General features: G+C 34.6%; 1 protein-coding gene across 4 annotated transcripts; it reads left to right on the top strand.

Annotated features, from left to right (window-relative positions):
• LOC123533616 (uncharacterized) lies at nucleotides 1-26,969 on the top strand. 4 transcript variants are annotated; one of them, XM_045315332.2, is made up of 4 exons: nucleotides 1-143; nucleotides 4,057-4,163; nucleotides 4,698-6,341; nucleotides 26,425-26,969. In XM_045315332.2, the coding sequence occupies exons 3-4, from the start codon at nucleotides 4,844-4,846 to the stop codon at nucleotides 26,769-26,771; spliced, it is 1,845 nt and encodes a 614-aa protein (XP_045171267.2). In that variant the 5' UTR covers nucleotides 1-143; nucleotides 4,057-4,163; nucleotides 4,698-4,843; the 3' UTR covers nucleotides 26,772-26,969. The 4 variants fall into 4 exon arrangements, with proteins under 4 accessions (XP_045171267.2, XP_045171266.2, XP_045171268.2 ...); XM_045315331.2 differs by having other exon boundaries at nucleotides 11-159; XM_045315333.2 differs by lacking the exon at nucleotides 1-143 and adding an exon at nucleotides 241-336.
• Nucleotides 26,970-27,862: the final 893 nt, after the last annotated feature.

The raw sequence follows: 27,862 nt of genomic DNA, 5'->3' as shown, positions 1-27,862 counted from the left end.
TGTTCTGTACGGGAAACGCTGGAATGAGATCGAGTCAATATGATCACAGAGAGAAAAAACAATTAACTTTAAAATAAATGCCAGCGTACAAAACTTAGTGAAACGGTAAATTAACAGGGATAGTAGTTAGCTTCGTTGGAAAGGTACGGATTTTAGCAGGTAGCTATATACGTAGATAGTGCTTCTTTCTTATTTTGTGAGAACTAAATGGAATATATTGATTTAACAGGATGTGGTTTAACAGCAGTTAAAATTTCAGGTTACCAAATATATCATTGAATAAAATATATCTATTATAAATAATGAAACGCTTTAGATGTCAGTTTCATGTTTACGGTATGGAATTTATATAATTAAAGAAAATTACCATATTATATATTTAATAGAAGCCTTGTGAAAGTGTTTACATCAAAAGGAAAATACTTACGAAAAGTAGGACCAGGAATTCAATAATGGGCAAATTGTGAATCATCGCTTAAGTTAAATATAATATATGTGTGAGAGAAAAAGGGATGTTTATGAAGAATAAATTATGTTTAGTAGATTTATGACTTTATGGCTGTCTTTACAGATTGTATTTACATTTCACCGTTAACAACGGATATAAAGACATATCAATCTTATTTACGTAAAATTAACAAACACACAAGGACAGATCATATATCTGTCAAACAAAATGTATATTATTTCATTGGACTCGTGCAGGGTAAAACAAACTCTCTTCCTGACAATTCCCTGCTCACATAAGCACAGACAGCTCCAACCCCTTACTCCCAGCTCATCTCCACACATAGACAACACCAAGCCTTAACTCCCAGCTCATCTCCACACATAGACAACACCAAGCCTTAACTCCTTAACTCCCAGCTCATCTCCACACATAGACAACACCAAGCCTTAACTCCCAGCTCATCTCAATACATAGACAACGCGAAGCCCTAACTCCCAGCTCATCTCGACACATAGACAACACCAAGCCCTAACTCCCAGCTCATCTCGACACATAGACAACACCAAGCCTTAACTCCCAGCTCATCTCCATACATAGACAACACCAAGCCTTAACTCCCAGCTCATCTCGACACATAGACAACACCAAGCCTTAACTCCCAGCTCATCTCCACACATAGACAACACCAAGCCTTAACTGCCAGCTCATCTCCACACATAGACAACACCAAGCCTGAACTCCCAGCTCATCTCGACACATTGATAAGTCCAACCCCTTACTCCCTGCTTTTCCCGACACATAGACAACTCTAACACCTTGCCTCTTGATCATCTCGACACATAAACAGCTCCAACCCTGTACTACCCGCTAATTACAACAAATAGACGAACGACTCACTTCATCATCACGAACGGTCATCTCCAACCTCCTTACGCCCCCGCTCATCTCAACATAGAGATACAGACCATTCCCTAACCCTCTTCCGCTCATTACAACATTTAGGGGTAACCTCATCGTAACTCACTCGCTAGACCCAAAATTGAGAGACAGACACACCTCTTTCCCAACCTAGTCCGTTTAAACATTGACAGACAACCACGTCTTCAATCCGCACTCATCTGAACATGGACAGACAGCCATACCCCTTACTCGGCCATCTCAATGAATATTGATGGACAACCCCATTTTTACTTTCATTTCAACATTGACGGACAAAACTACCACTTACCCATCCCCTTAATCCTCCAGTCAACACAACACATTTACGGACAGCTCCACTTTTACTCCCTGCTCCTTTCAACAATTCTGTATAACCCCACCCCTTCCTTTCCACTCATCTCAACACATAGACAGACAACCCCGCCTTCTCACCCTCCGCATCTCAACACATAGAAAGACAACCCCACCTTCTTACTCTTCGAACCTCAACACATAGAAAGACAACCCCACATTCTTACTCTCCGCATCTCAACACATAGAAAGACAACCCCACATTCTTACTCTCCGCATCTCAACACATAGAAAGACAACCCCACATTCTTACTCTCCGAACCTCAACACATAGAAAGACAACCCCACATTCTTACTCTTCGAACCTCAACACATAGAAAGACAACCCCACATTCTTACTCTTCGAACCTCAACACATAGAAAGACAACCCCACATTCTTACTCTTCGAACCTCAACACATAGAAAGACAACCCCACATTCTTACTCTCCGAACCTCAACACATAGAAAGACAACCCCACATTCTTACTCTCCGCATCTCAACACATAGAAAGACAACCCCACCTTCATACTCTCCGCATCTCAACACATAGAAAGACAACCCCACATTCTTACTCTTCGCATCTCAACACATAGAAAGACAACCCCACATTCTTACTCTTCGCATCTCAACACATAGAAAGACAACCCCACATTCTTACTCTTCGCATCTCAACACATAGAAAGACAACTCCACCTTCGTATTCTCCGCACCTCAACACATAGGAAGACAATCCTACCTTTTTACTTCCCGCATCTCTTATTTTCCTCATCTCAACATAGATGGACAACTTCCTTAATCTCCGCGTCTCAACACATAGTCAGACAACCCCACCTCTTTACCCTCCGCATCTCAACATAAAGACAGACAACCCCACCTCCTTACTATAGATACGTACCTCATCATAGACTTACAACTGCTCCCAACTACTTTCCACGACAGACAATCCCATCTCCTGCACACAGACAGACAACCCAACCTCCTTACTCTCCGCGTCTCAACACATAGACAGACAACACCACCTCCTTACTCCCTGCATCTCAACATAGAAGGACAACAACACGCCATAACTTTCCGCATCTCAACATATAGACAGACAACCCCACCATCTCAACACCCAGGTAGAGAACCCCATCCCTTTACTTTCCATATCTCAACATAGACGGACAATAGCACTCAATTACTCTCCAAAACATAGACGGACAACCGCTTCCCTTTATTTTCCCTCCCGTTTCAACATAGACATACAGCCAAACGCAATCCACCGCTCAGCTCAACCCGCTAACTACGTACTTCCTATCTCAGCAAAGAGGAACATTATTCCTGTGCACATTTTGAAAATATTCTCTACGAATTACGTGTTCGATTAGTGCGCTCAATTGCCTAATATTTAGCTTAAGTTGGAAACAGTGACGACTGAAATCGGAAATAATCATCTACTTTTTTAATATCAATTGAAAGAGAATAATAACTCCCCGTCCCAGGGTCGCGAGAACGACCCCTCCCCAGCCTTGATGTTTGCTCAAGATTGAATATTATTTCAACTAAATTTACTTCTATTAAAACCAGACTAGGGCTTTTAAAACCTTAAATATTTTAAAATGGGAGACACTAAACACGTTTATATGCAAATGAGGTATCATGAAATAAAACTCTCGACAAACTGCGTTTTAAATATATTTGATGGCAAAATTGCTTCCAATTTCAAAATGTTAACCGCGCATGAACGCTTTTCAATTTAAAGGAACATTAAATTTTTGGCCAGTTAGCAAAAAAATCTTATATTTTTAAATCCGTATCAATAAATATATCGGAAGTTATTGATGTATTTTGATCGCAAATACAAAACCAATAAATGTTTTTTTGAAAACTCGGGTAGTCAAAATTATTTGACACGGTGCCAAACCGCTGGTTGTAATTCATGCCCAAAAGATTACAATATGATGTGGCGTTAAATATTAATAATTTAAACTTATTAGGACATTCAAAGCTAGTTTGTAATATTGCAGTTCATACATTGTCATATTTTGGCCTTTAGACTTATTTTGGCGAGGGTAGCTGATTTTTAAATGATTAGTCTCGATTTAATCCCATATTCATTTTATTGGCCGCAACTTAACAGTTGTAAATCTTCATAGAAGTTTTAATGTTAAAGATTTTAAATTGTTAAGCATTTACAGTGTAGTGTTAGCCGCATGATAGTTCGGATAGATAATGAAAACAATATGGATACAAATATATTTAAATAAATTATGAAGTTTCTCTTCATGTGTAACTAATTGCTTTTTAATTAAAGCAAGTGATAAGTTTCTTAATAATTACCTTTATCACTTAAGGATTCATCACCTTTGAACGATTGTGTAACAGGGAGATACCCAGCAGGTTAAGAGAAACTCGCAAAATGAAATAGAGATCATTTCACTGGATAATTCGGGCAAACAAGGTTGGTTGATATTTATAGTAACTATTGAATTTAAAAAGTCCCCCAAGGAAAACTATAATAAGATAAAATTTGGCAATACCAGATGTATGAATCAATATAGATCTAATTACGCTTACGAGGAAAAAGCAGTATTCATATAATTTCAATAATTTGCACTTTCAAGGGTATAGAAGCTGTAAAGAGGTATATAAAAGTTTTTTTCTCTCTGATTTATACATTCTTAAATTGCATACCAATTGATAATATTATATATCATTTAAATGTTTACCATAACCCCTTTGGCAGATTTCAATTTGAACAGAAACCGATTTGACTGAACAGTGTGGATCGATTTACCTTAATGTCACTTAATATGCTGTTATTACATTTTACGCTGTAATCAATTATTTACAAGTAGTTTCAAACAATTTTCTATGGTTAAATTAATTTTTCATTCAGCTATATTGAAGAAAATGGTGGTTTCATGTCGGCTGTATGCCATAAACGCTGCGTGTACTGCGCAATTTAATTCAGCTTATTTTCTTTTCACTGTAGAAACTATCGGTGCTTTTATGTGTGATGGAAGTTTTCAAGACGGCCTAAATAATATAAATAACGTCGGCTGGATCATGACATATAATTTATAATCTTCACATAACATTTCACAAATTATCGTGACCTTCTTTTTGAAGAGCTCGATCATGGGTGATAGCCCTATGTCAACATCCGCTTCGCCACAACGCAAGCTTCCGATACCTGCAAGCGGTGCCAATACAAACTCCACATTGAAAGGAATACTGATAAAGCCAAAAAGAATACTCCCGGCTCAACCCGATAACCAAAAATTGAAAAGAAACGTTCAGCAGACGACAAGTTGTGAATATAAAGCAGACGACACTACCAATGAAACCTCACGGGCGGATTTTAATCCATCTTGTAAAAGTGAAAATGCAAATAAGAATTCTTTAAACAAAGTTACAATACCAAAACTTCTAATCGACGTAGATAAGTTAAAGACGCACTTTCAGTTACAGGGTAAAGCGACAGGACGAGCGGAAAGCCGTAAAAAGGATTTAAACGAAAACGAAATAGAGAAAAATCTTGAAAACGACATATGTACTCCGGTACGATCACAAAGTGAGTGTGGCAATGTGACGCGTGAATTTATTTCAAAAGAAAATAAATTTTATGATTCTGATGGATTAACCAAAGTTAAGGAATGGTGCTCAGTTAGTGAAATTGGTAATATGACAACAAAAATGTCAACAGATTCGCCAGCTACCAAGTCAATAGAAAGAAGCATTCGTTCTCCATCCCCAAAAAGCAACACGACTTGGGATCGGTCTAGCTCCGGATACAGCAGTGACGAACGAGCCGATCCTAGGTCTCCCCCGCCAAGTCTTAGTGCTAGTGTAAGTGTCAGTTCTAAAACAGAAACTGAAATTACAAATGACGATGACGCGTTAGCATCTAATACAGAAGAAGCCAGTGAAAATCAGACAGATATTGAAAATGAAAATGAAACTGACGAGTTGCCATCACACGACAAAGACAACAGTGACGACCAAACTATAAAAGCAGAAAACAGCGCAAGTTCAGATTCTTTAGGTACCACTCAATCAAGTGACAACGAAATACCAGTAACTGAAAATGATAACACAGTTGCACAATGTAATTCTTGTGAAGCAAACAACAATGGTGCCGATAAAAATGATACAACGAACTCTTGTCTTAGTTTACCGTTTGATAATTCAGTCGGTTCTAAACAAACTTCTAAACGATCGGCTTGGACTGCACATTCACCTTTACCAGGAAATGGCAGAATTCAGTACCGGAAGTCCGGAAGTGAATCTGTGATAAGTTTACGACACACAAGTCGGCAGGGTATTGTTGAAAATCACTTTGATGGACTAGAAGTATGTGGTAAATCTTTCCCGCAATCAGCAAGTAATAGTTCCGCCAAAAATGACTCTCTGCCATCTGATGGCGCTACCTATGACGCCAGTGGTCGGCAAGACATTCTAAGTCCGACGTCAGCGTTTGTTCAAATTCCAAAACTAGCTACTTCAATTGCAAACGAATCACAACAAAATGACAGCAGTGGTCAGGAGATGACACCTAGGTCGAGGTTTTTACGACAGTCTCTACCACAATTTCGGACTCCAAAGGATATAAAAAGTCTTGGATTTGGATCAAATGGTAAGTTAATCATAGTTGAACATTTGGTTAGGAGAAATGTACATTGTATATGATAAATAATTACACACAGAGGTCTGAATAAGCATACAGTTTATATCTTAGAAAAATATTTCTTAAGCATTTCCAAAAAGTTGTAAGACTTAGGTTAGGTAGATCCGCCAAAAGTTAAATTACACCACCATGCCAGTGAATGAACGAAACTTGACTTCGCTGTGGCAATCCAAATATAAACACTAATTGATTGAGACCAATAGAAAAGACTTTGGATTTTAATTCTTTATATCAACAATGCTCTATCCTAACAAAACAAATCATTTGGAAACCAAGGTCACATTTGGAGTTTAATATTAACCTATATTTCATTATGTACATACTTCGTCCAATATAAAAACACTGTGAAAGTACAAATGGTGGGGTTTGGTCAAAGTTTTAGCCTTAATTCAAACATCATGATGATCAGGGTTACCAACTTGGGAGTGAATGTTTATTTTGAAGGACAGATTAATTGTGAAAGGAAGACACTTATCAAGAGCAGAATTTAACAGTTTAGTTATTCCACATAGTTTATTCATCAATTAGTTAATTAAGGTTTGTCATTTAATACTAGATGCGTTTACATAGTTTTAATATAACAAAAATAAATCGCTCAATGAAAAAAAATAAGATGAAATTCTGCAAATCTTCAACTTCTTTTATATTTGATTCTGTTTATTAAGAATATCTTAAAATTAGAACCGTGTAAGTTCGTTGTGCACTTAACTCTGGTTTCTGTTGAAAACTGAAGTTGTAACGTTGAACTAAAGGTTGTGTGCATTGCTTGTCTTATTCTATTTGGGAGAGATAAGCAAATGCTGGTTCAGCCCAACTGTTCACAACCGTTGAACTGTTCTCCATATATAACGGTAAGGAAATTTAAACCTATTTAGGCAGAATGATAAAGGCATTACTGAGAAGAATTCAAAAATAGTTTTTGTTTGCCCCTATAGTGGTTAACATCACTTGTCCCTCGCCGACGTGGCTTGGAGCCTCGCACAGGGCGTCGATTTCTTCGTCTGAGGAAGCCATCCAGCTCGCTTACGAAAGGCCGATGACAGGAAATTAGCCATATCACATATAATTGTGTGGGAGTGACGTTAAACGGTACAACAACGAAAGAAAAAAATCCCCAAACAAACCAAGCTGTTCCTTCACTGTTGGTTATACTGTCAAATGGGTGTATGCAAAAAAAAATTGTAAATGAATTAATTTCTGACCGGTATGCTGAAAAATAACACTGGACTTGTACTGTTTAGGAAAAGCATATTATGGGGCAAATTGACGCCTATTTTTTAGCGGTCATTTATACAGTAACACACCGTTTAATGAGTCTGTAATCTCTTCCAAAGTACAGAACAAAGATTTTCTTATATACAAAATATTCCTACTGTTGATTTTTCGCTCAGTAAGAACATGTCATTGTGATATCAGATGGTAGAAGAATAAAAACGGCAAATGTCTCAGTTACAATAGGACTTCACAGGAACAAAATTGTTTAAATGTACCTGCAGTATGAACCTACTTAAACGTTATTTCTTTTTTTATTTAAAATGCGCAAAAAAAAGGTTTTATACTAGTATTTTTCATATTTTTTTATCTCAAAGGGGAGTATTAAATGCCTTTTATTTATTTGTTGATCACATATTTTCATGAAGTTTGAAGGTCTTTTTTGTTTGTATATGAACTATAATTTAAAGAATGTATAGGTTAGTACATAGAGTATAGATTAAAATCATTATCACGTGGATCTATATATCTATTGATTTAACCTGGTTCGATTTTACCTCAAAGCAAACTATCCGCGGCATTTTATCCAAGCTTATTGAAAAGCATTATAAATTACAAACTCTGTGATTTATTACAACGGGGTATTAGCAAGGTCATTTTAAGCATTGTTTTTCATTACTAAGCTAAAATATTTATCACTGGTTTGGCATTTATTGGTACAAAACACTATTTTACAATACTTCGACAAGATAAGTGTTTCAAGTGGTTTTAACTTTGTAAAAACGACAATAAATCGGGTGTGCTGTAATCATTTTCAGGGTTAGATTTTTCAATAGGAATAAGTAAATTATATATAATTTGACTATTTAATATTAAATGTCATTCCTTTCTTATTTACTTAAAATTATGTGGATTTTTCTAACACGTCATAATCATAAAACCATGCAGTGACAGATTTAGTCTATAAGTTAGTCATAACATTTCGTCATTTTTTAGAACCATAGTTTACAAATGGCGTTAAATTACAGATAAAACAAAAAGTCAAAACTACAGAAAAAAAAACTATACTGGAACATCTTCCATTCATTAAATGACATGTAACTCACGGTTACCTCGGCTTCAAAACACATAACCTTGATGGCAGTTACTTGCGGAGAACAGGTTTGTACTGGTACAGAATCCAGGAACACTGGTTAGGTTAAACTGCCCGCCGTTACATGACTGAAATACTGTTGAAAAACGGCGTTAAACCCAAAACAAACCCAACAAACATAACCTTGATCTCAAAATGCATGTGCTGTAGCCAAAACCATAAATGACATAGGTCCCAAGTTATCTCGAAGATCCTCTTACATCATTCGTTTCTGATGTGCATTTTTTCAGCATTAAGGGTATCCTCTAATCTCAAACTTAATTAGTGAAATTCTTAGAACCTCGGTTTAAGAATTTAGTATAACTTTCCTCGGTACAGAATATATGTTTTAAATTAATATTATATTCATCTACCCGCTTATGCTTTTGGTTATATATCTATTTGTAAAAGTATGTGACTTGTCAAGAGCCCAAAAGAAGATCGACTTGCCAACATGTATTCCCTCAGTAAAATGATTATTATTATTATTATTATTATTATTATTATTATTATTATTGTTATTATTATTCTGAAGCATATATTTAGAACACTTAATGTGCTTTTTGAACTAGAGCTGGCAATATGTACAATGAAAATTGCTTCTGTTTGTGTCGAGTTTAACGTTCCATGCAGACACAGGTCATATGACGACTGTCTAGCTTGTCATGGTGGAGGAAGAGTCCAAGTGATGTTCCGGGCATTATTTAGGGCACTTTAGGGCACTTGGGTAGAACCTCCGACCACCCCCGTAAGCCAGCTTTAGGGCTTGTACAAGAAGAAGTAGTATAAAACTACATAAGTCTGGTCAGTATTTCAAATGTGTTCGAAGTTGTATAATGCATTCCCTATAACCTTACGAACTTTGGTTTAAATTGTTTAAAATAATATTTGTATAAAACATACTCGTTTTGTCCCCGTGTTGTAAATAAAACACTTTCCAGTTTGAATTTGTGAGATATGCGTTTCTTTGAAAATTATAAAGTCAAAAATAGATTTAAGTTGTATTATGATTTTAAGAAGAGGGTGTTGTAACATAGAGGAACTTTTCTGAAGTTCAATTTCAGCTGTGAACGCCTTTCTTTAATCCTGTTGACAAAAATAATTATGTTCTCAAAAGCGTTTACAAAAGAGATTTTCTGTTTGTTCTGTAAAGTATACACGTGACACAGTTAAAATCTCTTGCAATATGAAATTGCAAATAAGAAACAAAATGACCATTAGAACTTGATACTCTTGTTTTGGTTCTTTAAAAAAAGACAGTCATTGAATTTCTTTTATAAGTAGCTTTGTAACTTATAGATCAACGACTTTTATAAATTAAACAATTTATATCAACACCGGAGTTATTTCATGCACAACCGGGGTTCTTCCAGTAAGCAATTCCTCGTGAAGAATTGAAAAATAAAGACGCTCCGTTCCAACCACCCAGTGTCATTAAGACACTAATAATAATCAATCAATCGATCGATCGATTAATCAATTAATCAATCAACGTATAAAGCTATATCAGCTTGACTGTAGTTGCTATCAGTTACTAAACAATAGGAGGGGTATGATGATAATAACTATAATTAAAGAGGATAACATATTTTGCCAGTCTGATATGTGATTCTCAAAACTTAGACGTACGAATTTACAAGATTATAGTTAATTTCCTTGATGACATGTAGATTTTGTTAAAGTTTTACAGGCAAACTGGCCATATTTATGTTATGAATTTGCTGTAAAAAACAAACAAACAAAAACAACAAGAAAAACATTGTCTTAATAAGAAAAATCATATCAGTGGTTACTTTTTGGTCAGTAAATGAATTTCAAGAACATACCCGGTTCTTTTCTATAGCGGCAGGCTACAGGCTAGGTCATTGCGTCAACGTCATTGTAATAGCTGATCACACACATTACTGATGGGAAAGCATTGCATTTGGCACAAAATTCAGTTCATGGTTTGCAGTTTTGCATAAAACATTGATGACAATTAGTCTGTCTGTTTGTTCCAAGTTAAATGCTTATCAATATAGGTTCCCAGAAACACATGCATATCATTTCTGGTGTGGCATTACAATAAAATGAAATACTATAGTGTCTGCCTTCATTGTTATTTTTGTAAAGAATGTTAAATATTCTGCATTAACAACCATATTATTTTCGATCTAAAATTTATGGAATTCATTTGCAAAATATTGAAGATTTGTTCCGCCAGTTATTATGAACGCATATTGCTAAGGTATCAGCAACGGTAAGTGATTGGTAAAATAATACGAAAAGTACGGGTCCTAAAACAGAGCCTTAATCATTTGCACCGTTCTTCGAAAACGGTGATCTAAAAAACGTTTTAAGACTTAATTGGTAATATTTTTTTTATCAACTAGCTCAAACGCAGTTCTTGATATTACATTTAAAGATAGTCATCTAGGAGTTTAATTAAAGCATTTTTATGACACGTGCATCTGCCTGTAAAATATATTTGAAATTGCAGGCAGCGTAGAAATAGGTCTTTAATAATGGTATGCGCTTAGTTCCAGGCACAAAATAGCCAAAGAGGCATTTCATAAGCATTGTAGTACCGATTACGTATGTTTTGACCTGGCTGTGCCGTTTAACACTATCAAGGTATTGAATCAAGAAAAAAATAGTATATCAAGATTAAAAACTTCATCTAAAGTTTGACGTTAGAAAACACTTTATCTTTTTACAAATTGAGAAAGTTTTGTTTGTATTATTAAAGACTTCATTCAATGTGTTGGATAGTACTTTGAAGATCTCCCAATGTCAAGTTATTTTGCCCCTTTTACCACTGATTCATTCCATACATATGGATATTCGGTTTCGTTATCTATGGCACTTGAAAAGATTTCATTTTCTTATTTTTCCTAAGTAGTGCTGTTTTCTCATCTTTTCACGGTACGCAGGAGTGTCGTAGTTTCGGTTTTGTTTTATTTTTACTCTTTTATGTTTAAAGGGTGCATGTGTATCAATATTTAGTAACAGTTACTGTTTACTGTTAGATAATTCAGTATATAAATCATTAAAAAAGTAAAATTCAAGAGACAAGAAATTACATGGTATATATATCTTTTTGATGTGTTGATTTCTCTTTGTGTTCGTTTTGTATAGCATAACAAAAGACGCTCTTGTATGACTTGTGTGTTAGTACGAATAGTGTCAATCAATGAAACTGTGTGCGCTGTTGCTCTTATGAAATTCTTATGCAGCTAATGAGTGTCAGTCCATATTTTTTTTATTATTGGAATGCATCGTGTCTGTTGCAAAATGTATGTTCATGACACCAAAAATGTAAAATCCATCGACTGTTATCAGAGCTTTATCAGTCTGTATATACTGAAAAGGTCGGTCACTTTATTTAAGCTGAGGAATTTCACATGACATTCCGTTATTTTAAAAGCGCCCTTGATTGTATTTTCGTTTAAAAGCAATATTTTAGACTGCGTCTTTGAAAAAAGAACACAGTCATACTGAAACTTTCTCAGTGATTTGTTTCAATGATTAGCCACCAGCTGACCTTTGGATCTCTGGGTGTTTACTGACATACTTTTTGAATACCAGACCGAAGCGCATGACATAAATAAGTACGGACTTCTTATCCCTGTGTTTAAACAGCATTAACTTTTGAGATATTTAATGTTTATCAACCAGACTGACTTTTGATACCCCGAGTGCTCTATATAAAACTATAATAAATTATACATATCACGTTCGAAACCTACTGGGTATTTGTAGGTCTAAGAATTTAGTCAATCTAATTGAAGAAGAGAGTATTTATTTTGAGTAATACAACACGAAATGTTGACGTTCTAGACGCAAATTAAGCACACAAAAAAGATTTGGCATAAACCGGGACAATAGAGTAACTTATGCACAGATAGATGTATATTTGTTTGTTGGGAGTGTCGGGAATAAGAATACACCTAAAATATCGACAGTTTATATAATTACAAGGGCCATATATATATAGTGGTAAATACAAACCAACTAAGCAAACATTACGAAAGGGTGTACATGTTGCCGCATGTGTAATAAGATCATTTATTAAAAAACGCTGTAGAAATTCATCTACGATTTACCTAACTTGGTTTTTATTATCTACTAAATAATCGGAAGGATTAACTGACTTAATTTCCGAAATGATTTTGTTAGGCTTTATGTGATGTCGTTATGAGTAATAATCATCGGACAATAATAGTGCAGACGATTAAAACGTTCTTTATAGCCACTTAAAATTTCATACAATTATAATCTCTTAAATAAACCCTTTGAACAAATGTGTTTTGCAATTCATCCCAACAGCAGTTTCTGGCATAGAATATTCCGGACACAACCTACGTAAAATGTCTGTTTGAAAAGATTTTTCTTGTATAAGTTAAATAGTCGGAAGTAAAATCTTTTATTTCTTGCAAAGAAGCTCGTTTTTAACACGTTTTAGGTCTTATATAGAACAAGAACTTTTTTCAACTTTGCCAAACTAATCACTTCTTTTCACCTACGACCTTTTAATTATACACCAATGATATGTCATACTTCAGTCAGGCTAGACCGTTTTTATTTTGACTTTAAAAATAATTTATTCATCAGATTTAAGTAAATATTTGAAACACTAACAAATATCCTGGAAACATGTTTGGCGCTAAACAAACTTCTGTGTAGGGAACCATCTCAATGACTACTGTCGAATACCTTAAAGTCTTGTATAAACTGGATGTCGAGAAGAGGAAGAAAATGGCCAATACTTTGGATCGCAGTCATAGATAAATGCCAGTTTAGACTTCAAAGAAAACAAAATATTTCCTAGAGTGTTGACTTTGGAATTTGTTAAAATAGTTCTTTGTTGAAAAATAAAAAGTACGAATTTTTCTTGTCCATAACTGAATCTAGTTCTAACTTTTTTTCGAAATCTCAAAAGTGTGTCCCATACAATACGAAAATGTGTTCTTATTAATAGCTCGTCATGAGGAGACAGCAGTTTATTTAACATTCATATATATGTACACCTAACACAATACGCTTGGTGCAATTAAATTTATCGGTATGGCGCGGGGAGCATCGTCGGATTTAAGCTAAAATTAAGACTTTTGCATCTTGCTTTTGTTTTTGTTTTGAGATGTATTTGCGACGAAACAAAATGTTACTTTGAGGTTTCCTTATGAAGTGATGGGGGATAACGGGACGCCAATTTCTGCTTTCTATGTAACGACAATTTAGCCTTTTTAAACAGATATTTTAGGTAAGAACTTTTCTACAGAATGTATTGGTGAAAAAGCCTTATAAAAAGTAATACCATAAATATTTTTGAATATTTTAGAAGACAAATGATGAATTCTATTGTGTTTTAAGTTAAAATTGTTAGCATTGTCTCAACAATAACAGATATTTGAATAATTGTCTTTAAAAGAGGGAATGGATGTACCGCCGGCTCCCTCTCCGAAGGGCTGCTCCTACTGCTTTCCTTGCTCCTACTGCTTATGCGGCACGTTTATCAAAAGTATGAGAATGTGAAGGAAAAAAATAAACTTCTCCCAAACTTAATACTGAAGAATGAAAAGGCAGGTCCAGATATAACATTGTAACTACAAATAATATGAACGTGTTCTTTCAAAAAGTAAAACAAAAAAGACTAAATAAAGGTTAACAACTTGAAAACAAGACAAACAACTTGAAATCAGAATATAGTAATGAACTAACATTGTGAAATAACTCGTTCACTGTGGTCTTCGCGCGTACAGTGTTTGATATGAAATGTACACCTGACAATGAGAAGTAGCAAAGGAAATGGAATATTTGAGAGAGAGAGGAAACATGATGTTGACTGCGTTCATCATTAAATGATTAAAAAAAATTGAAAAAAAAAGATTTAAACACATTGTGAGAGGACCTTTTGTATTAACCGTTAGCCTGCTAAATTTCTAAAATGGACTGGTTCATCTTTCAATTTCAGCAATACCATTTATTATTAGAGGGAATGTTCACTGAAAATTAACTGACTGAATAGCGAACAGTGCAGACCATGATCATCCTGTGCTGGTCTTGGTTTGCACTGGTCGCAAAGGCAGAATAACTTGCCGCAGCAGACTAAAGGTTCATGGATCAATCCAGACTTACGGTTAAAGCGAAAAAAAAAAGACTCTCTATGTACGCGTGGGAGTTTTCTGTATCTATTTCGCTAGCTTTCAAAAGTAAAACGATTTTATTCGAACAAATAAGGACAAGGTTTGCGCTATTTCAGAATACTTCATGAATAACGTGTCCTTAAAAAACTTTCTACGACATGTAACTGAAATCGGTTCCCGCCCACCAACTGTTAGCTATGTACATGGTTTTCAGTTTAAGACACTTAATATATTTTATATATTAATTATTTGATTAGAATTTTAAGCACTATTTCATATTTAAAATTGTTCATAGTAAATAGTGTACATGTGATATATCTGAGCGATAAATTACTTCAAATGATAGACCGGTTTGGAGATTAACTATAGATCTTTATTTACAGAATTTTAAAATTTACTTCTTAAAAATACACTTTTGTATTTGTAAAACGGCAAACAAACATATCTATATAGCTGAGCCTAGATACGTCTTTATCGTTTCATTCGTTGAAATGCTGTTATCAAATATTTAAAATGCCTTGAATTGAAAATAAGGTGTGTTTATTTATGGACTAAATATACATGTATAACAACGTTCATTGAAGCAACTAGATTTCCTCAAACGGTTTTATACGTCCGTTTATATCAATTTGAAATGTTAAAAAAGTTTGTTTTTTAAATTAATGAGTCATATTTAAGCAGCGGTATGGTGACCATTCTTTACGACAGTCACATGTCCCATATTCGACCATTACCTCTGAAAAGGGCTGATATGTTGCCTAGTTTTAAGATACTGGGCTACGAAACCGGATGGAACACAAGTTCAATCTCCCTGTGCTCCAAATAAAGGAACATACAACCGAGGTCTCAGATAGAAGCTTATGCTCATTGCATGGAAGATTCTGAATGGAGCGTGTTTAATATATCGTATGACCCCCCAGAGACCATAAATGACTAACAAATTTAGTCTAGAATCGGCTATATGTGTAAACGATGACTATCAAAAATGGATTTAGATTAACACACACCGCACGTTTGAAAGTAGAAAATCATTTCATTTTCTCTGTTGAATGGTTCTTACCGATAGTTTTGTTTAAGTGATACTTGACCTTCACCTATATCTTTGCGTTTTACACTCAAAATTGGTCCATATTTTATGGATGTCAACACATTCTTTCATACTGCTTAAAATGCTATGCTTTTCATAAGATTCACAGAACTTTTTATGTACGTTTTGACAGCTTTTTATCACGAAACTCTTGGTGTTTAACACTTAAAATTAATCTTCTAAAGCCAGCAGGCGATGGTTATAAGGGCCCTTAGATTAGTCCCTTCTTACATTAAGGGTGTACGCGAGCATTTTTGTCACAAATCGTGCGACAAGATTTCATCTCTGCGAAATTCAATTCATATACATTTGTATCTTAAGGTCAAATGAGTGTAAATTATCAAACTGCACTCAGAAGACTGCTTGTTTACCTCTTAAGATGTTTTCAAAATGAGTAAATACATGTATGAATGGAAGATAAATTGATATGAATACCGTCGATTAGTGGCAAAACAATGTAGTAGCTGAGACTAATTGTAATTTAGGTGGTCCGTAAACAGTTGTTGAATCAGTTGTCTGAAATACCAAACAAACTTTGTCACGAAACAAGTTTCAAGTGCTGATTAAGAAACGTACCTTTTGTAAGTCAGAATAGTAGAAACAACAAAAATCAAGAATAAACTATACATATAAACAAGGGGGGTATTCGATCTACTCCTTACCACCAAAACAAAATGGCGGCCAAGACTGAAAATGTGAGTTTTTCTGACTTTTTACCTTTTTTAAGGATTTCTAGACCATGGCACATGCCTATCAACCTGCTCCACTGTTTTTTCTATCTATCGGTACCTTTAACATTGGAAACAGTGCTGTAGTTTGTCTGGAATGCTGGTCATGGGATTTGAATCGATGGAAAATCCTCCGGAAAACACGGGATAAGGAATAGTGCGATTAGCAAAAATGGTCTTTTGTCCTTATAATTCAAATAATTGTGAGCTGTTTTTCTGATTAGAAGAAAAGAATCAATATATATTTCCATCATGGTTAGTCTTGAGCCGATTAAAAGTCGTTATCTTAAATTACACAGTTTTTTGTCTGATGGTAAGGAACAGTGTACGATAATAAGAGGATAAGGTGCAGTTCACTTCTTCAAACAACTTTTTACTTCGGTCTTTTCAGAGACAATCAAGTAAAATTCTGTTACAATAATATTTTGGTGATCATTTATAACTATCTCTTGCTAAATGTAATAAGATTTAAAAGGTGTCCGCCTGTCTATCAGACACGTGATGTACTGAAAGCCAAAAGTTTAGCAAGTATTTAATATAGTATCCCTCGCCAACATTTAACTTAAAGTATTTATAACTTTCTATTTGGTATAGCGCCCAGTCATTAATAACAAGCAATTGCCTTACAAAAATGTTGAAATATTATTTTTTTTGTCTTAAAAAACATTGAAAGTTAAACCTACTTAACATACAATTTGTTTTACGAATTTAAGAACATTTAATTATCAAGCCTTTCTTGGAAACATTTATGTCAATCATCAATAACACATATTAAACTTGTCAAAACATAAAACATGCAACTTTACAATAATACTTTTTAACAACAAATACTGTGGTTATACTTTTGTAGTAAAACCGTTGACATATAATCAGCCTAATCTTATGCATAATATGACTATACAATCTTGGTTACAATCTGATTCGAAATATGCTGATGGTAACGTATGTATCCCAAATTAACGAATAAATTCATTTTCGGGCATCAAAATTTGTGTTCAAGATTGCCATCAAATTGAAGCCGGACATTGTAAATCAAAAGCACAAATACTTATTTATTCAAATTAATTATTTCTTACGATTGTCAAATTAATTATTCGTATTTTCAAAGGCGGCTTTGATAATCTCGTTCTCTTGTATATTTGTAAGGTGGCAGTCCTTATAACAAGTGCTTTTGTCATTGAATCCATGAATCACACAACATTAAGCTGTATATAATGACATGCACAAAGAAAAAGTACTTATTCTAATATTAAAAATTAAATGTAACCACAAGTCACCGTGTCAGAACTTTTCCAAATAATGAAGAAAAGATAATTTTATTTGAGTACAACCACATTCATGAACCAAGCACCAACAAAAACCAACAATTCTACATATAAAATTTCGTTCAGGGTTAACAGTTCTATTAAGTCTGTCTTTACTGTAAAGACTTTTTCAAATATATTAACAGTCTTGTAAAAATACTTCAAGATATATCACGGTTGGAACAAAACTTTATGCCCTTTTACTTGCAGATTTTTACCTTAACAGTAATTAAAGCTAGCTCTTTTACCATTTAGCTATAGAAACGAAAATAAAGTAATATAAGGTGGCATACGTTCTTAGTAAAAACAGTTAAGCCTGCGCCCGAACAACCAAAGCCTATTCAACAAACCAAGAAACAGACTCTCGATACTCCGAAAGAAACATGGTACATTTTCACAGGGAATGTATAATGTCATATTATACATTTCTTGTGAAAAAGTACTTTATTTTCGAAGTCTCGAAGTCCGTTTCTCGTTTTGTTTTTCTTATTTTCTCTCCCCACTTTTCTGTTTGCCCAAGGATTTAATTAGCAGGGAGGTAATAGTTTCACTGTCTGATTCTCTCTTTGTAAAGTAGCGCACTGTCTTTAGCCTTCTCACATTCTCGATACACCTTTCAGATTTTAGCCCTTGATGTTACAATAATGTTAACCTGATGTGCAACCCACCACAAGTCAACAGTGAGTTATTATTACTGATATACGCACACATACACCAATAACCTATGTATTGATACATATGTTACCGATCACTGTTCTATGGGTACCACGGGGTATGCTGTTTCGATTCATTTTGTATTCAAAAAAATGTTAAACATGTATCTTTATGATAAAAACACAATGACATACGACCAATTCTGTAAACAAAACCTTTTTAACAAGAAATTAATATTAAAGCATATATTATCAGATTTTAAAAATAGAATTTGCATGACGTGTTTTAAACAAAAATAGTGATAAAAACAATTTTTTTTAGCAAATTAAAACGCCTGAGCGTATTATCTTGGAACCTTGACTTCAAAAAATAAAAGAAGCCTCATGTTGTATAAAAAGGACTGTCAGTAATATATCAGGCATGAAAGGATACATACGTTACCATACGTAACGTATGTATCAATAATTTGTACTGTGTTTATGGCGTACTCAATATGTACACAACATAAATTTAATTGAAACAAAAAAAGATATAATTGTCATAATCCCAAATAGGTTTTACTTTAAGCTTCCTATTTAAACCGAACATTACCAGCGGAGCCCATTGAACAGAAAAGAAAAACACATCTTCAAGGACAAATGTGCGACTTTACCTGTGTGAAATCTGCATCTAACGACGTAGACGATACAAACTGGTGACACTGTCAATTAAAACTGAGTGACACTTTCTTGTTTATGTTATTTTAAATAAGATTGGTAACGTTTGTATCGATCATGTATCATTTTGCCATTTCTTATACTATTAAATTAAGAAGGACCTCTGCTTCATAATAGACAAAAGATAGATGTATTGAAAATGCATACACTGTTTTAGCATAAAAAACTACTCTTAGTTCAACATGAACTGCTGTGATTTTCAGTGTCTTAGAATAAAGGTAACGTTTGTATCATAGAAAGTGGAATTTTTACATAAGGAAAGTTTAAGAGAAAAATATATCACTACTAAGTATATCTTGTATCAAATGTTATAACATGTAGTTGAAACAAAACTAGAAATAACCTTTAAAGACATAAAAACGCTTCTTTATATGTCAAGCTCATATATTCATAGTAGGATAGATCCATAACCTAAGTATTCCTTCATCGGCGTCATATCTGTTTTATTGTTTAGGAATCGTAATAACACAAACATACATATTATGTTGCAGTTATTAATAATTAGGGAACATGTATTCTTTGCATTTACTAAAAAATCCGTCATTAACTATAAAAGCGGTCAAGCGTTGTGAATTTTTGTATAAAACTTGCGCATGGCGTCAGTAACGTATGTATCATTTTAAATTGTCTTTTGTACATTTTTTGGATTATGGATATGATAAATCCAATCGACATTAGGTAACAAGTATAAACACATATTCATTGGAATTATAGTATGTTTAATTTGCTTCTGGAGCCTATTTTTAAACAACCACGATAAGGAACACTTGATTGTTCGTCATTTACGATTTTTAATGATAGGAGGGTTTACACTATGGTTCATCTACAATATTAGTGTAGTTTAACAGCCTGGGTCACGATTCAGACCTTTTTAATTATTACATGGTAGAGAAATGTCAATTGGTTATCTCAGAAACGATGAATGAAAACTGTAAAATCCGTTTGAAAAAAATGCACTGCACCTTATCTTCTAATTTTCGCACACTGTTCCTTACCATCGGACAAAAATTGTGTTTCCTTGAAAATCCGAACTGTGATCTGCTCAAAACCAACAGTATTAGATAAGTATGTGGAAATATTCCTTCAAATCAGAAAAATAGCTAACAACCTGCGGTATATTAGGTAAAAAGACCATTTTTGCAAGTCGCACTATTCCTTATCCCGTGTTTACCTGAGAATTTTCCATCGATTCGAATTTCATGACCAGCATTCCAGACAAATTAAAGTGCTGTTTCCAAAGTGAAAGGTACCGGTAGATGGAGAAAACAGTGGAGCAGGTTGATAAACATGTGGTATTGTCTAGACATCCTTGAAAAAGCAAAAAAGTAAGAAAAACTCACATTTTCAGTTTTGGCCGCCATTTTTTTTCCATGGTAAGGAGTAGATCGAATAACCCCCTTGTATAAAGGAATGCAGTAGAATATAAGACACTTATATATGTTCACAAAAAGTAATATTGGATATGCCTGCTAGCAAGGAGTAACAAATTATAGTCCCTAGCCACTAGAGAAATAATTTATACAAAAACCGCATACAACATGTAGGTTAGTGCCTCTCTGTATAGCATACACAGTTACAACAAGTCAGATTATAGTGAACTATTCAAATAACTAATACAGAGTTGTCAGTCTTCCTTTTCTGCTATGTAAGGAATGACAACACAGTGACAGTCCGGTTATTCCATGTTGTTTTCGTTGGTTCGTTGGCTTTAGTTTAAAAATGGTAATCTCACGAACAGCTTAAAATCTTTCGATATTGTTAATACAGAAAGCCTCACCAGGGAGGTCAGTGGTGAGTGCGAATGTTCTTCTTGATGCTTTATGACAGACAACATAACAGAAGTCTCTTATATTCTCCGCCTATAGTTCGTGTTGGAAATAAGGGAAGTCTTCACTGACTTACACAACCAGTTTTGTACTGAAGAAACGTTTTACACTTTATATAATGTTTTTCATCGTATTAAATTTTTTGTGCGCACTTCGATGTTGAGGACAGACACAGATAAAATATGGCAAGTGATCAAATTTACAAAAAAAGGAGGTTATAAGATGTTTAAGAATTTGTGCCAAGTTTTCCCAATCTTTTAACGATCGAGACCTGTACAGGTGAAACAGCATTCAATCCATGCGTGGTTCAAGTTTAATTGTGTGGATTAAATCCTAGTATTTGATATTCTATAATTTTACGATTGACTTAAAGTTTGTTGACTCACGTGATATTTTCGTGAAGCTTTAACCAGGTCTAAATTAGATCATGATAGGTAAATGAACATTGACTTTATTATAGAAAGGATCGGTAAATTGTGATTCAGACTAATATGTAATAAGGCAGTGTCTCACACACCATTAGCTTGCCCAGAAATATGCGTTTGTTTCAATTTAAAGGTAGATTACAATACTGCATATATTTTACTGATGTGTAAGACGTTGCGGTTCGGACAAGTTATGTGGACGCTTACTATGCACAAGGAAAATGCGTATTCTTAAAAAAATCCGAGGTCAGACGCTCTGTGCACGTGACAGAAACCACATTTTTTTTTAATTTGATAGTATATCTCATTCGGTATATATCGCATAATATCGTTAGAGGGATCGATCCCGATCCCGATTCCCTATAAAATATTGAACTTGTTACTGCATCTACAAGAGTACCCGCTGGTAGGAAGTCGTCAATCATCGCCGACAACCATCTCTGAATTCTGTTGGAAAGTTATGAGTTACCTGCGCAGACCATGTCAGTAATAATATAAACTCTACAAATACTAGTTGGGTAAATTAACTGCAAATGAAATATTAAGAACGGATAAGACCTTTGCTGAGCCGTAATTTTCACAGAAACGAAGTCCTCTCAGAGCTCGTACGCATTCGGGTTACAAACCGTCATTAGGACTTGTCATTTAAACGTTTTTCAAGGCTGTTTGTTGCTGTAAGCCCTGTATTCAAAATGGGTTTCCATTTAATGTGAGGTCTAAAACTTAAATATCCAGTACATTTTGCTACAAATTTAGAGTAAGAAAAGCTCAGAAATTGGCGAAATTAAATTTCCGCATAGGAATAAAACACTTTTTGAAGAGTTCCAAACATGCTTCTTTAATATTTCTTAATTCAGATTTATTGACATATAGGCATATAAAACATACCTTTGGCCATTTACAGATATAAAAAGGATGTCCAAGAGTGTATGCGTTAATCTACAATTTGCAACTTTGTGCTCCAAAGTTTAAAGGGTATCTCTGAAGATCATTAAGTTTAAGAAGTTTTGGATTTTTATGAATATTAAACCAGCAAGTAAAGTTGTTGAGGGAGAAGGGAAGGGGTCAAGGGGATGTAGAATATGAATTTGTCAGATTTGTTACTGAACTATAGTTTGAGTCCATTTTTTATTAATAACTGAATACGGTAATTGTCATTTAAAAACGGGAAAAGTTGAGTCTATAAAATGCTATATGAAATGCTATACTTATATATTAAAAGCGACCCAATTTTTCCTCTTCATCGTACAGCTATCGACAACATTGTTCTGAAAGGTGTGTTGTCACCGTGACAATCGCGATTAGAATATGAGCCGCGCCATGAGAAAACTAACATAGTGCGTTTGCGACCATCATGGATCCAGACCAGCCTGCGCATCCACGCAGTCTGTTCAGGATCCATGCTGTTCGCTTTCAACGCCTATGCAATTAGAGAAACCATTAGTGAACAGCATGAATCCTGACCAGACTGTGCGGATGCGTAGGCTGAACTGGATCCATGCTGGTCGCAAACGCATTATATTGGGTTTCTCATTGTGCGGCTCATATGTGAATGTTTTAGAATTGATAAGTATGCAATAAGTATTTTGACACCATTTTCACTTGATGAAACTACAATAATATTGCAAAATAAAACTTTCACAATTATCTGTGTAAAACATTAAACCTTCACATTAAAACGGAATCTGTGCTAGAATCCAGAAATTAAAAAGAAAAGCAAGAACTTCTTTAAACCAGTGAAACTAAACTAGACAATCTAAAAGATCAACAGGGAAGCTCACACTTAGTATCACGTTATCATTGAGACACTGAAATAGAAAGAAATTCTTAAAAAGCAAAAAAAAAGTACATTTTAGCTATATTTACAGACCTATAAATGGTACACTGAAATTTGGACAGTTTAGTAATTTGAACGGACCGTGAAAGCTCACGGATTATCGTGGTCTATTTTAAATATACACAGCTGTATACTGGCATGTGTTGTATCCTAAAGTTCAATCTATTCAAAGTTCTTCTTTATTAATATTTAACTTTAGAACTTCAAAAAGTTCAACCGCGGACGTAGCCTATATTAGACCTTACAGCCGGTAATCACAATATCGTTAATCTCAAGGATTGTATATTGGCGGAGATTATTGAATCAGGATACATGTGGTTAGATTAGCGCCGTTTGTTATATCGATCAGTCGGGGATTAAATATTGGGCATCCCAAAAAAGGAACTGGGGTGGGGTATAACAACCAAAAGAGTCTTATGAAATTATCTACTTGTGTATTTAGATAGAAAGTGAAAGTGAGATAAATATTGTTCAGAAATCTGGCACTCATCAATTTGCCGAGAAGTACGGACAGCTACAACTTTATTACTTCTTTATTTATTTCTTGAGTTGAACGTCACACAGACATGTTTATGGGTCAAACGGCGACTTTCCTTACGGTGGTGGAAGACCCTTAGTGCTGTATGAGCATCTCTCAAACACAGATAGACACCTGAGTAGAACAATCGGCTTTCCGGAGGCCACCTGGATGGATTCCTCACATAAAGATAATTCTTAACTTCGAGCGAGACTTCGAACACAGCGGTGAAGGTCAAGTGATTCGGCGACCCTAACCACTCGTTCACAGACGTCCTTTGGGGTAACTTTAAGGTCTTGCTTAGTCCCACTACAATCGAACACTTGAACAATTACTTCATTCATTGTTCATAAAAGATACATTTAATATCAGATTCTTAAAAATATACGTGAACTATAAACGGAAGTACTAAAATTTTAACTAAACTACTTTTGTGCGTTTCCTACCCCAATGGAATCTTGTAAACATTTCATTGAATGTCAGACATGATCCTGTATTGTAAAAACAAACACCCATAACATAACTAAAGGTAGTATTTCGGTGAATAATACGGACCTTTTTAATACTCACTAAAAATATACATGTGCATGCGTGTACATACGAAAGGACTGAACTTTCTTCATATACATTTACCCAGTCCAGGAACTACAAATGTCAATTTCATCAATAAATATTAAACATAAAGAAGGCAGTGTTGGATCATATTTTTCGTAAATCATTTTCTTCACTGTTCATCCCTTGATGGAATACGATCCTATTCTCTACGTATTGGACATGGGAGGAATATGAATGGCCAAAATAGTGGCTTACACCAAACCACATTAAAACATCTGCGGTAATAACTCCTATTATTTCCTGTCGACATTCAAACGTAGCTGAGGTGACTGAACAAGAATTGTGCACACAGTTTGAAAAAGCTTCTTGTAAAGTTCGGGCGCTATAAAATCCACTCTTATTGGTCACAAAGTACACTGAACATAGGAAGAGTTTGTTCGGTCTGTGTGAAAAATTAAAATCGTTAAGTGAAGAATAGGATAGTGAGATGTGAAGAATTTGATTTATGAATAATATGGCCAAATATAGTGTGTCACATTGAAGTGAAAAATATCACAGATAAATGAGGAAAGCACTGTAACGCAGCATACTAAGTATCAGATAAGACACGGGCAAGTAAGAATAGAAGATGTATTTTCAATTTTCAATTTGTCTAAGTTCTAAGTTGTCAGATAGTGATATAGGTTAGTTTCAACTTTGCAATCACCCGTCTATGTCTGATGACGTGGAAATGATAGCCCCTTTGGCCTCGGGAACACTCGCTTTTTCTTTTAATTCTTTCATCAATTTCACAATATTTAAATGATTGTGCATATTTTATTGAAATTACCAAAATACAGTATACACCTGTTGGAATACAATTTACAATTAAAATGCTGTGTCAAAATCAATTTTCATCTGTATTGGTTCAATATCCCTGCATTACGTCAGTGATTTTTACTTATTCAGTCAAAAAATGGGAATGAATCCAAAATACTGATCAGAATATATTAAAGGTAGATTATACCGAAACGGTTTACGCAATCAGACATTATTTATTTTAATGTTGATATCTAAAGCATTTATTTGCCAACTTTTTGGCCACTGATATTTGTGATTTGGCAAGGAACCATGTATTTGCTGTTTACGTAGTACCGGTATTCTGTCACGTTTATGATGTACTAGATCTAGTATTACTTTTATATCTTACAAGTGATTTATTAGTAATAAATGAAACTGAAAATATTAACAGTCACCTTATAAAAAATATTTGGGCAAGACTATGTGGTTTTTGTTTAGGTTTTATTCCTTACAAAGTTTGTTGCAGTCAAATTTTTAAGTATAACTCGGGATAAAAAAATTTTGTCCGTACATTTACCTCGAATGATTCCTAACTCGAAGTAACTTACCCAAACGAATTGCAATTCCTTTCGATGAAGGGTTTGGGAACTTGCGTAAGGAGTTTGACAATGACTGACTTAAAAGTTTCACATGTACTTTTAGTACGCGCTAAAACATACAATAATATCTTGACCTAGGCACGCGAATGATTCATCGACAGTTACAAATCTATTTTATGAGCACTTATACCAAAGGCGTATATAGTTTGTAGATGTTAAATTGCACGTTAAGAGAGCAGTTAAACATAAAACTAAATGTTTAAGCCAGGTGACGGCGGCCCGTATTCATCGATTCAATGGGCCAGAAAAAAATGGGCATTCCAGTTGATGATCCTTTATCTATTTATGCAAGTAGGCTAAGAACAAGACTAAATAATTTAAAAGACCGTGGATCCCATCAACATAATATTAATATTTCCTACTTTATCCTACGCTGGGACAATTGTTATGTTTTCCTGAAAAAATGGTCTATATTCGTACAGTAGCTTCAGTGTAATTAATTTCAAGATAACTATATGTCTTTCTGTATTTTCAGTAAAACTCACGCCTCCAAAGGATGACAAAGATATCAGGAAAACACTCCAGGACCTAAATTCACCAAGGAAACAACCTTTTGGCGGGAAGTCGCTACCAATTAGGGCGCGGCATCCGATTCAACCAATCCATAATTTTGACACTAAAACAAACCAACCAAATGACCAGCGCGGTGCGGTTTCGGATTCAGGAAAGTTTGGAATACATTTCAGTAAGAAAATGTGGCGAGCCCCGTCTGGCCAACCTGAAAATGCACAAACAAGACCCTTTTCGCCGTTTGGGGGAACTTTACCTCCAGCTAAAATAAAAGAGCATGAGAAAAAGAGACATGATGTTGAGGGTGATTAGATTAGTGGATTGAGCGGTCAGAATAAGTGCTAAAATGTTATCTACATGGTGTCCAAACAGGAAGTGATGTCAGATAGCAACTGACTGACCATGTATGTACTTCCGGGTCAGTATTTTCAAGTAAAGAAAGACCATAGCAAATCGTTTGTTGATGAGGGGTGTTTATGTTTCAATGTTTGGAGCTAAAAGCCACCAGTTCATTAACGAAATTCTCCAAACAAAACGCGTTTTAATCTGCGTCACGGAAGTGAACGTTATTAGATTTTACGGCTATTTGGAATTCAAAAACCAAAAGCCAGCATTACGTGCGTTTGTAACCTGCCATTTTCGAACTTTAATCGGCTGTTAACTACCGCTGTAATTTATCAAATATTAGCTGATTATTTTGATTTTACTGTAAAGACTTTTAGTGATGATGATTCAAAATATATACTTAAACAGCTCTAAAAGTCGTATGTACCAAATCATCGACGTAGCTTACGTCTGTTAAAGTTTCGAACAACTGCCTGATGTTGTTGATATATGCTACACCAGTCAGCAGTGAATCTTTGTTGTCATATATACCAGGTTACAAATATTGCACACTGTGGGAAATATGTCGTTTTTGGCCATATGTGATTTGATTAAAAGTACAATTGTTAGCTTTTCATCAAATATGTATCTCATTGTAGATCTACCACAATGTCGTATTTGAAGAAGTGAAAATATCAGGATTTTTTTTTTACATAGATGTATGGATTATTTCAACTCCCTTCATTGAAATATGTATCTGGAGTATAACTTAAGTAGTAGAGCATTTTAGAATTTAGAATTAGTACATTTTATAAAGCACTTTTACGCACCAACCAGAGATACAGATGTTTACCCTGCTAAATTTCTACATCATTCAATTTGTGAATATTATTCAAAGGGGTGCTCATTGAAAAATTTCTGACTGAAAAATGATCCGTCTGACTCACGTGCAGAATAGTCTTGGTCTGCACTGGTCACATAGGCAGAATCAAATGCCGCTAGCAGGCTAAAGATAACAACCATCTATAAATAGTCTAGCATTCTGTTGAAACGTTTGATTTTACTTATGTTAATGTTTT

Source organism: Mercenaria mercenaria, chromosome 12 (genome assembly GCF_021730395.1).
Source record: "Mercenaria mercenaria strain notata chromosome 12, MADL_Memer_1, whole genome shotgun sequence".
Lineage (NCBI taxonomy): Eukaryota > Metazoa > Mollusca > Bivalvia > Venerida > Veneridae > Mercenaria > Mercenaria mercenaria.
The sequence above is the reverse complement of the archived record's forward strand: the minus strand, read 5'-3'. Positions and strand labels throughout refer to the sequence as shown.